Consider the following 12,053-nt stretch of genomic DNA (forward strand, 5'->3'; position numbering starts at 1 on the left):
GGTAAGAACAAGATTGACAAATTATAGAAATTGAGTGAACAATCCCTAGGCCCTTGCTTTGCTTGTCTGTCACACCTTTCCCTATGAGAAGGAAACACTAACTATGGTCCCTCCTCTTTTCTTCTGGTTCTTTAGTGGTGGGCCGGCCATAGCTAGGTCCTTCCCACTGCTGAGTTGTTGCTCATCCTCTTCCTCTGCAGTCTGAAGACTAATCTCTTCTAACTGCATCTGCTATCTGCTTTATGATAGAATATACATGTAAATATTAAAGAGAAATACACCCACTTTAATCCAAAGACATTTTAGCTTTATTTCCTCATATAGATATTTCTGTACACAGTTCCTATCAATGCACAGAAGGCATATATGAATAGTTTCAGTGCTATCTGTTTAATCTTTTTTAAAGACACATGGCAATAAATAGCGCTCATGAAACAAGACTCTCAACACCTTTTGAAACTGTACAAAATTTACAACAATTAAGACGCAAAGTTCTGAGGCAACAGATTGAATAAAAAGTATATTGGTGTGTGTATATATTTGCATGTTTTTTTTTGTTTGCTTTCTGGTTGGCATAATGTATGCTATTTTCAGCTGGTTCAACATTTGGCAATTGACACGGAAAGAAATATAAATTAGCAGACATTGAGATTTTAAGAGATTTTTTTACAGGAATTGTTCTGTCCCCTTGTACACTTATTCTCGTCGTAAATCTTTAGAAACAACATGGAAGTCTTGAAACCAACACCATCACACAAGACTGAGATTTTGTAAAACCTCTCTCATCTCACCCAGTGCGGGTCCTAAGATACAGCCTGTAACGCATGACACAACAGCATATTCATGATGCCATGACAATCAGGCCATCAGCTGTTTTCCACTGTCTCTAAGTATTACGTTTGATAATCCCTTTTGCATGTATTTATACTGAACAAAAAATATAAATGTAACATGCAACAATTTCGAAGATTTTACTGAGTTACAGTTCATAGAAGGATATCAGTCAATTTAAATAAATTCATTATGCCCTAATCTATGGATTTAACATGACTAGGCAGGGGCGCAGCCATGGGTGGGCCTGGGAGGGCATAGACCCACCCACTTGGGAGCCAAACAATCCTGATGGTAAAGAAGACGGATGTTGAGGTCCTGGGCTGGCGTGGTTACACGTGGTCTGCGGTGGGACGTACTGCCAAATTTTCTAAAATGACAATGGAGGTGGCTTATGGTAGAGAAATTAACATTCAATTATCTGGCATCAGCTCTGTTGGACATTCTTGCAGTCAGAATGCCAATTGCACACTCCCTAAAAACTTCAGGAATTGTGTTGTGTGACAAAACTGCACATTTTAGAGTGGCTTTTTATTGTCCCCAGCACAAGGTGCACCTGTGTAATGATCGTGCTGTTTAATCAGCTTCTTGATATTTCAGGTGGATCAATTATCTTGGCAAAGGAAATATGCTCACTAACAGGGATATAAACAAATGTGTGCACAAAATTTGAGAGAAATAAGGTTTTTGCGCATATGGAACATTTATGGGATTTTTAAATTCAGCTCATGAAACATGGGACCAACACGTTGCATTTATTTTTTTGTTCAGTATACATTGATGGGTGATATTACATCTGTTGACAGAGAAGAGTAGCTTCTAAGCAGCCAAAGATACTGGAGCCAGGATGGCTGTTTATGACTTTTCAGCATTAATAGTGAATGTTCCTCAGTCAAGATTAGGTTGGTGTGTGTTTTCTCATATAAATAAATATACTGCATTAATGAAACATTTAGTCAAATGATTGTTCTGTTCCTGTATCTGTCATAATGAGTTAAGATTCCCCATGTTGTCAGCTGCACCAATAAAAGAGGATATCAAATGTGAATTTCCACATTGTTGTTGGGTTGCCTTTGCACTTCTTTCTATCCTACAGTCATTGGGTCATGACGACTTCTAGCAGAGAGCATATTCTTGGAGTAAGAACAACAGATAAATAAATACTGACAAAAGTGTACCCCCAGGACTACAGATAATTCACAGAGAAGAACAAGAGCACCTACATTACAGAAGAGAATGGGTTTGAAGAAAGCGACTTCCCCCTCACATATACAGAATACTCTATGGCTCCCACACTGTATAGACCAACATCTAGTAATTCCTAAAAACCCAGTGCTGCTAGTTTCAGCATTACATTAAAAAAAACCTTTGCATTGTAAAATTAGACTTGTGTCGCTGTTTGAAACTAGTTCTCAAATGAAACACTGCTGGGTTGCATTGTGCATTCATCTCTCTTCTGTTTGTTGCTGTCCATGTACAAAAGAGGAGAAGTGTAAAGTGCATTGCCAATGTAAAAGGCTTTTATATGAACATCGATCCTCCTCATTCAGAAGCATGCAGGAAGCTTCTTTTTTTAGGGATTCCATTTAGATTGTGGCCCTAACATTGCTGATGCCTGTTTGGCCTTGCCTCAGGGTTTAATGACAAACATCATCCCAATGCAGAAACTCATGCTGGAAATGTCAAATCCAGTTTTTTTAGAGAATGGAATAAAATCTATCCATAAAAAAAGATAATACAGTGTAAGTTCAACATTCATTAGTGTTTTGTCCTGCCATTCTGTTCTGTGTGGCGCCTCTGATCAGGTCAGTGGTGGGTCTCCACACATCCTTTACTCTAATGTGGTGGGAGGGTAGCTGAAGTGTAGCCTGTCCGGCATACCTACTACTTCCACAACCATTATTGGACAACAAGCAATATCAGTTTCAGGGAAATAGAAATGTAAAAAGCCTGCTTCGTCTGTCTCTGTTCCCCAGTCAGTCTGCTATGTTCATGCTGGAGCTCAGAACTGGGAGTGGTCCATCTCGTCCAGCCATGATGCAGGGCTGGTGGGGAAGTCTGGGTAGCCCGTGCTGCTTCCCGTGGAGAGGTCAGAGGTGGGGCCTCCTGCCATGGACCTGAGAGCCTGCCCCATGCCTCCCTGCCCCCCCTGGGCCATGATGCTGTCCATGGTGAAGCCCAGGTTGTTGAGCAGCGGGGTGTGGCCGGGCAGTGAGGCAATGGACGAGGGTGACTGGGGGAGGCCGTATGGACTGCCAGTCCGAATGTCATGATAAGGCTGTCCAGCAGCGTCCAGAGAGAAGCCTCCGTTCAACACTCCCCCGTCGCCCACACTCCCATACAGGCCGTTGGTGTGGCCCAGGTCTGACAGGATCTGGTCATCTACAGAGAGAAGGGAGGGACGGTTTTAACACTTCTATGGTGCTGTCATCAACTATATCAACATTCTCCAGCTTTTATCTTTAAATAGAATTAAGTGCCATTATGAAATCTTTTTATTGAGGCAACATAATCTGGATTTCATCTAGGTAAATGGCATGGGTGTGTAGTGTTCCCCCAGAGCTTAGTAAGAGGTTGAAAGACTTGTGATTTACCTTAAGCTCAAACAAAGGGGGTCTGTGCGTGCAATACAAAATATTTGTCTCCGGCAGTCCCTCCAGTGCTCTTTCAATAACAACAATGCCCCAGAGCACTTTCCCTCTAATTGACTAAAAGCTTCACCTACTTTATAGAGTTTTTTCTATGGGGTTTTCATTTCTCGTAAAAATGGCCTCCTTTTAAAAATTGCTTGAGACTTTTATGAGTCCCCAAAACGGGCTCACAAACATCAAACAACCATAAAATCATGAGGATGTCTAAAATGTAATTTGCACAGTAGAAGCTTCTCTTTTCGTGTAGTCTCCATATTGGAGAAGTGTGAAAAGAAAGAGAGGAAGAGGAGGAGGAGTTGAAGAAGCGAGAGAAAGATGCGAAGAGAAGGAGGTTTGGGGTTGGGTTAGCCATACTGACCTCTGAAGCTGAGCTCACTGTCACTGAGTCCCGCATCGTCTGTTGAACTCTCCTTCTCTGCTTTGTTGCCCCCTCGGTTACGTTTGACGCTTTTGTAAAACTGACCCCAGCGGTGCCGCCCTGCGTCCTTCTTCAGACGCTTCTCTTTCGCACGACGATTCTGGAACCACACCTGCCATTGTGGGAGTAGAGACGTTTGACATCTAATTCATGTATATATCTGCATATTATCACTGGGATGTTATCTTAAGCTAGTCCAAACTAGACAACTGCTCAGCTTGGAATTAAAGATCCTGTTGAGTCACACACCTGCACTACTCTCATGTCCAGTCCCGTCTCTGAGGAGAGCTGCTCGCGGACGTGTCGCGCTGGCTTGGGAGAGTTCTTGTAGGCAATTTTAAGGGTCTCCAACTGTTTGGCTGTGATGGTGGTCCGTGGTCGCTTTGCCCCTGCCTCTGAATCATCTGAGAAAGATTTGCAAGAATTAAAGAATATCTTCTGGAAGAATATTGTTTGCAATATTTGCATTTTTTTTACATTGAAATCAACTTGTGGCTTTTTCGCTTTTGAAAACATCATATAGGTTTGGATGGACTGAGTGGTCATGTATGGCAAGTCAATACCCTTCTGAAACTGTCCCACTCTATCTATAGGGGATATAAATCTCCCTGGGGAATGCCAGAAGAAGGGAGTTATTGGGGACCCACCGTAAAAGTGCATTGCATCACTTAACATAATCAATCAGTGGGCCATGGAAATTTCCATAAATACATAGGCAGAGCTTTCAGTATCAGATCCATAAAAGGTCACAGCAACTGGAGATTTAATGCCCAAGCAGGACACTGAGAGACACTGAGAGACACTGGGACCCCATCCGGCTGGGTTTATGATGATTCTGTCGCTTCACTATCCCACTGTCTCTTGTGATTCCTCAATGCTTCAGTATTATTGTACATAAAGGAGTTAATTGCACCTTGCTGTCTGCTGAACTCCCTGTCTGAATGCTTTTGAATGGGCTGCTAACTCCTGCACCACTCTCCACAGCTCCCCTGCTGGACCCTGCTGGACCCATCACTCAGAGCATCACACCAGCTCTAGATAGTTAATTCAAGTCAATTCCCTGAAGAGGTTCTGAATATGACAGTTTATCAACCAGGGAGATAAGACTGAATTTTTCTTTCAAAATATTTGGATGGTGTTTGATGGCCGATTGGCCATAGAACTAGTAGGATGGCCCAGTCAGAAACCTACCATTCTGTTTGGCTGTTTCATAGTCCTCCTTGCACACCAGCCTGCCATCCTCCATGAGGTAGAACTCATCCCCAGTGGCCAGCTGCCGGCTGCACATGACGCAGGCGAAGCAGTGCAGGTGGTACACAAAGTCCTGGGCCTTCCGCACCACCTGGGTCGGAGGGATCCCCTGTTGGCACGACGCACACTTTGTTCCAAACCGCCTGCAAGTACACACACACACACACACACGCACGCACGCACACACGCATGCACGCACGCACGCGCACGCACACACAAACACACACGCACACACACGCACGCACTCACGCACACACGCACACACACACACACCTGCCATCAGATACACAAACCCCACACAGAACAGAAGGATGCATCTCCAATGTTCAGAGGCTGAAGATAACATGGCCTTATAACATAGTTATGACGTAGCACGCATAGTTTTCACCTCCACTTCCACCTGTAATAATAGTATCTGTAATACTACTTGGGTTAGTTGTAGAGGGGCAAAGCATCAGTGGTGGAATGTATTTGTGTTGGTGGTGGGCTTGTCCTCAGCTTGACGAATGGCCTGGATCAATGCAGTGGAAGTGGAGGCTATAAGAACCAGTAGAAAGAGCCCTGCACAGTAAACAGGCTGAAGAGAACCAATAAAGCACTGACTCGGGATGGGGCTGTAAATCACAAAGCCTACACAGAAAAATAAACCCTTCCTTTAGTCCAAGGAGAAGTTTCTTCATTACTGCTAGGAAATCCTGCACTCTACTCCAGTTTCCAGCCCAGGCCTCAGCCCCATCATCTCTACTCCTCTCCCTGTCTCCGGTAGCATCCCCATAGTGCACACACAGCATCACTGCAGTTTTAACAGCAAAAACCGCCCTTATTGTCCCCAGGGCCGACTAATAAAGTTAATCTCCACTCTCTGACTCGCAAGCTTTTTAGGTCTCATTGAAGCTTCTGACATTAAAACCTCTCAAACATGATTTAGTAAAAGACAGTACTGATCCTGTTTTGGATAAAAGTCTAACTTAATTTACTTCTTTAATGCCTCAGAAATTCAATCGTAAAAAGATGGAAGCAAAAGAGAGAGAAAGAGGGATGAGAAGAAATTCAAGTTGCTGTTGTGTGTCCAGCTAAGGCTGGTAGATCAGTAATTAATTTAATTAGTATTTAGAGTGTCTTTGGAGTTGAAAGTTTGAGTGTTATGTGTTCTGTCTTATCCAACATAAGTATTCAACAAGGACAGAAAGGCAGGAGGATGTAGGATGTTCAGCTTGATTAACCTCATTGTGTTGGTCCTGTCACTGAGTATTGACACAAGCCTGTTGTCACGTTCCTGACCTGTTTTCTGTTGTTTTTGTATGTGTTTAGTTGGTCAGGGCGTGAGTTGGGGTGGGCATTCTATGTTATGTGTTTCTATGTTGGGTTAAATGTGTGGCCTGATATGGTTCTCAATTAGAGGCAGGTGTTTGACGTTTCCTCTGATTGAGAACCATATTAAGGTAGGCTGTTCTCACTGTTTGTTTGTGGGTGATTGTTCCTGTGTCTGTGTCCGTTGCACCACACGGGACTGTTTCGTGGTTTCATTCGTTTGGTTAGTCTTTCCTGTTGGTGCGTTCTTCGTTATATGTAGTTCTCATGTTCAGGTCAGTGTACGTCGTTTGTTTGTTATTTTTGTAATTATCAAGTGTAGTTCGTGTCAGTGTTCGTCTTGTCTAATAAATTCAGTATGTCTACATTCAACGCTGCATTTTGGTCCGACCCTTACTCCTCCTCCTCGTCTGAGGAGGAGAACGACTTAGACAGCGGTTACACCTGTTTTATAACATCCATTATCTCACATCATTATATTATGATAGTAAACTATGTAAAGAGGAACATCCTCACTAGCACTAGTCCTGTATGATAAGTGAAGTCAAACCTAGTCCATGAGTAATGTGCTCACCAAATCTTTCCTCAAAAGCAACATGCAATACAGACCACTCTGATCATGTCACAGATTTTACAATTCAAAATCAGTGCAATTTTATTGCCATTTTTGAGCTCACAAATATGAAAGTAAATCACTTCTACAAGTAATGTCACTTAGCTTGCAGCAATCAAATTCTCAAAATTCCCATTCAAACAAGATAGGTGAATGTTTTAAGATGAAGAAGTGGAACTCACTTGAAGAAGTCCTCTTTGCAGTACACATTTCCTGCCCGCGAGAAACACTTGTCTGCCAGCAACGCTTGACAGTCTGCGCACTTGAGGCACTTGGAGTGCCAGTGGCGGTCCAGCACCTTCAGGATGAACTTGTCGAGGATGTGTTGACTGCAGCCCGCACACTGGAGGATTTCTATGGGGGGAGAGAGAGAGAACACACAGCATGAGTTAAGATAAAATATTGGTGGTGGAATAGTGCAAGGAGATAAGGTGAGCATTGCCCCTGCAGGTTTTAAAGATCAGAGCCGGCTAAAATTATGGTAAACAAAATCGGTAATGTAGCCTAATTCCTCATCATTGTGACCCATATTTGAAAACAAATATGGTCTGACAGAGTAAATTGTATCATCATGCCACTCATTCGACTTAGGTTTATCAAAGGCCTGTGCCAGTGCCACAATATTTAGCTTTGACGTGGATTTGATTGGATAAGCCGACTGATTCGAAACCAAGTAGTAAATATATATAATAAATACTAATAGTCATAAACAACGTGAAAGAAAAAAAACTGGGCTATAAGAAGGAGCAATAACCTCGGCCTTATAGTGTTAAAAACAATGCACTATTATCACCATCAACATCGTAACACCAGCACGGTGTCGCTATTAATGTGAATAGTCTATGCAAAAGGAGTTATTTTTATATTTATATATATATATATATATATATATATATATATATATATATATATATATATATATATATATATATATATATATATATATATATATATATATATTATAATGTGATAGAATAATACATATTAATAGTATTGTTATTATTATTATTATAGCCATCTTCTTCTTTTTTTCATTTCAGAAAATGAAACTTCGGGAATAATTTCCCTCAATCTCCGTTGTCGTCAGTGCAATGGTACCGCATGTGAACAATGGTCAGATGAAGAGAGGCTTCTCATGGTAGACTAAATTACCCTTTCACTATCTTAGAATAGCGGGTGAGGGCATGAAGAGATCGAAATTGAAACTGACCCCTCAAACTCATGAAAACGGATGCAATAAGAACCGTTTTGTGCACAAAATAATTGGCCAGGTGATTTTTTTTGTGCTCGAGCAGTTTAATATTTGTACTGTATCTACAGTATGTCTGCAATTAGGCTTTGCCAAGCTAATTGTTGTTTTAAATAAATAGTTGTTTAACTCATACTGCCTAATCAGTAATCTAATCCCACCCATACCAAGCTGTTTAAATGTGCGCTGTGGAGGTCATGACAACATTTCAAAACAATTACAATACAGTAGGACTACATGTGCATCTTCATACTGTAGCCTACGTTGGGAGACATTTTTGAAGAGTACAACATTTACATTTGTATGTATAGTTTCTGGAGGGCTGCTCAATCAACAACTTTTATACACAAGGTCTAAGCTAAGCATGCACAAATAGAGGGTTGATTTTACAATACACTTATGAAGGTGATACGGTAGCCTATACAATGTACAGGAGTTGTATTTTGAGATGCTGCAAAGCTCCATTTCTTTAATTGTACTATTGCGATGTGGCATTAGCCTGTACAGACATCGTCATACCAGGTGTTTCCCAATCAACTTCCCAATCAAATGAGATAACTATGGAGTACATGGCTTTTTAAGACTTTTTACAAAACTTAAATGAAAGTTAGGTGTATTTTACATCCACAAAATATTAAAGAAATACCCTGATTTGTGGAGCGTTATGCATTATGCTTTGGTGTAAGTGATGATACTGAAAGGATAGCACGAGGGCCAATCTTGGCAGTATTCACGTTCGATGTCTAATAGCCCCTTCACCCCCCCCCCCCTCTCTCTTTCTGCATAACTTGTAACTCACACGATCATACCACTTAAGATCTCTTGTGAGCCTCCTCAAGAGGGGTCCTCAAATCTAATCAAATGTGATCCTATACGCTTCCTTTTCTCAGTTACAATATATGCATCTCCTACAACATAAATATATCATCCTGTTTTACTGTATTTCGATTAGCAGAGGCTAATTGTGTTTTTTAACAGGACTAAAAAACAGTGTTTCATATCACCCAACTTACTTATTAGCTACAATATCGGAATAACTGTAGGTGTTATAGGGAACGAGCACATAGCCTATAGAGCTCACAGGCCACATTGAGCTCATAGGCCTATAGCTCATATGTTTTGTAGATTGCATGACCTACACTTCAAAGCAAGCAGACTGTAAACTCTATTCAGAAAATAATCTTATTTTTCTTGGGGCCTAAACGTTTCTTGTATCCAAACGGTTTAGAATAATTACCCATATTCATAAGAGCATGCTAACAGCCATATTAATCATGATAATAATGTTTAGATACATAATACTAAATTGCTTTTATTCCCAGAGTAATGCAGTATTAAATCCTGCATGTATGCACCAAGGGGGGTTGAGTGGCAAGATCTTAACACAATCTTTATACAATCTTTACACAATCTTAACACAATCTGTATACAATCTTTATACAATCTTAACACAATCTTTATACAATCTTTATACAATCTTTATACAATCTTAACACAATCTTTATACAATCTTAACACAATCTTTATACAATCTTAACACAATCTTTATACAATCGTAACACAATCTTTATACAATCTTTATACAATCTTAACACAATCTTTATACAATCTTAACACAATCTTTATACAATCTTAACACAATCTTTATACAATCGTAACACAATCTTTATACAATCTTTATACAATCTTAACACAATCTTTATACAATCTTAACACAATCTTTATACAATCTTTATACAATCTTTATACAATCTTAACACAATCTTTACACAATCTTTACACAATCTCCTTCGATTTACAAAATTAAAGAGCATACACCACTAACATATAGTTTTATAGGTTAAACCAATTCTATTTCACAATTCTGCATTGTTTCACTTTGTGCATTAAACATTATGGATGATGAAGGTCAATTCAAGACACTTTTAAATGGGTTAAATGATAAACGATGCTAGATTTTGAACAAAAATATACTCTCCTGCGCTGAAAGAAGCAACAACTCGTTTGGATCTGTGATGTAAACTATATAGTGTTTCATTGTGGATTAAAAGCAACATTAGAGGTAATAGAGTAGGTCTATCTATACATTACCGTGGCTCGCATATGAATAATTAGGTCAGGAATGTATCCAACCCAGTTCCATCTTGATTGCTGGATCAGATTATATAGCGTAGATGAACAAAACTGAGTTAAAGAGCAGATGCGAAGATAATGAGCAATTATTTGCTTTGATGTTGAGGTAAAGTATTTACCGCACACACAATGTAGTGAAATATTCCACGTTTGTCATTTTTAAAATAAAAATTAAAACTACTTGTTTAAGTAGGCTATAATATCATATCACAATCTATACGTGTAATATAGCCTACACCCTATGTGTCAAACAATAATAAGACTAACATAATTGTACAATTATGTAGCCTACAATTGTACAATAACACAGCTATAGCAGAAACATCAAAGCATACGCATACATATCCTGGATAATTTCGATACGACTCAGTAATAGCTGTCAGTCAAACTGGTGGGGTATGGAGAGTAGGTGATGAGAGCGTCTGATCTCTCGTCCATTGCCAGACAAATAAACAGCTGTCTCATCTCTGACCAGAAGCAAACTTCTCATACAGCTCGAGGGAATAGAATAAAAAAATGCGCTCGAGGTAGGGAATATGAATATTCCTGTATAATTAGAAAAAAAATGTACAAACATAAAGTGTTTATGCCTTGATGAGTGTTATACTATTACACACATGCCCCAACCTTGGCCTATATATGCTCATGGGTTCTAATAGTTTAAAACCAGCATGTACAACTCGTGCATAAGGCTGGGGGTTGGAGACAACATTACGAGCAGTACAAACGCACACTTTAAACAAGACATAGGCTACATGTGATAAAGAATCTCTATCCATACAGCATTCCACAAAATTCCACATGAGGACCAGAAGATCAAAATGAAATGCATAATACCCTCACTTCAAAGAATAATATGAAACACACATTATATGAGTAAGCAGAATAATATGAATATATATGATCCAATAGAATAATATCACTGCCTTCTTTAGCCTGGCTTGTCTGTCCCTCAACCCAGTTTAATTAAACGCTACATATTTTTTCTACAGCAGTGCCCTGCAGCATTTCAGAGCTCGGCTGCCAATTTCCGTATGATATAATCAATATAGACAAGGAAGTGGAAAGCCTTACGTTGCATTGGCACTCCGAGTATCTCGGGTACACCCTTCACAGGACTCTCTGTTGGTAGAACAGCAGCACTTTGCATCATTGTGATCCAAAACCGGGAATAAACACACACATATACACGCTCAACAAGGTGGGCTGAAGCTCCCGTCTTTTAGTGAGAAAATGTAGAATCTGTCAAATAGAAACAGGGCATGAACCGTTCTGTAGATCTAGCTGTCCCTTTAAAGTCCGGTATTTTTTATTATCCCGGAATATTGTCCATGCGTGCGAGATTTCGCCGTGCTCTTTTGATGTGGATCATACAAGCTGCTTGATTCATTCACACTGCAGGGGCAACTGTGACGTCACCCCAGCATAGGCACCACCAGGGACCAATGGGATCCTCCATCAAGCCTCAAATGGGCGGAAGAATTCTGCTCCTGGGCGCAGGTGTACAGTGAGAAAGACGGAAGAATTGGTGACAAAACAGAATGCCCCCAGAAAGAGGCAACCTTCTTTAGAATAGTATCAACAAATAGAGTCTCG

General features: G+C 40.3%; 1 protein-coding gene across 1 annotated transcript; it reads right to left on the bottom strand.

The window, feature by feature from the left end:
• Positions 1–285: 285 nt before the first annotated feature.
• Positions 286–11,802, bottom strand: LOC129810557 (LIM/homeobox protein Lhx4-like). Its single transcript, XM_055861167.1, has 6 exons — positions 11,532–11,802; positions 7,258–7,429; positions 5,092–5,294; positions 4,150–4,304; positions 3,841–4,012; positions 286–3,213 (listed from the first exon to the last, which is right to left on the bottom strand). Exons 1-6 carry the CDS (start codon positions 11,608–11,610, stop codon positions 2,834–2,836), a joined length of 1,161 nt encoding a protein of 386 aa, XP_055717142.1. The 5' UTR covers positions 11,611–11,802; the 3' UTR covers positions 286–2,833.
• Between the last annotated feature and the right edge of the window lie 251 nt (positions 11,803–12,053).

This window comes from Salvelinus fontinalis, chromosome 14 (assembly GCF_029448725.1).
Source record: "Salvelinus fontinalis isolate EN_2023a chromosome 14, ASM2944872v1, whole genome shotgun sequence".
Classification (NCBI taxonomy): Eukaryota; Metazoa; Chordata; class Actinopteri; order Salmoniformes; family Salmonidae; genus Salvelinus; species Salvelinus fontinalis.

What these genes read in the sequence shown, in the direction of transcription:
- LOC129810557 (XM_055861167.1), bottom strand. Translation starts at nt 11,610, where the DNA reads ATGATGCAAAGTGCTGCTGTTCTACCAACAGAGAGTCCTGTGAAGGGT. An exon ending in TGAAACAGCCAAACAGAATG is followed by an intron (nt 4,305 to 5,091) that starts GTAGGTTTCTGA and finishes AATCTTTCTCAG; the next exon opens with ATGATTCAGAGGCAGGGGCA. An exon ending in TGGACATGAGAGTAGTGCAG is followed by an intron (nt 4,013 to 4,149) that starts GTGTGTGACTCA and finishes CCACAATGGCAG; the next exon opens with GTGTGGTTCCAGAATCGTCG.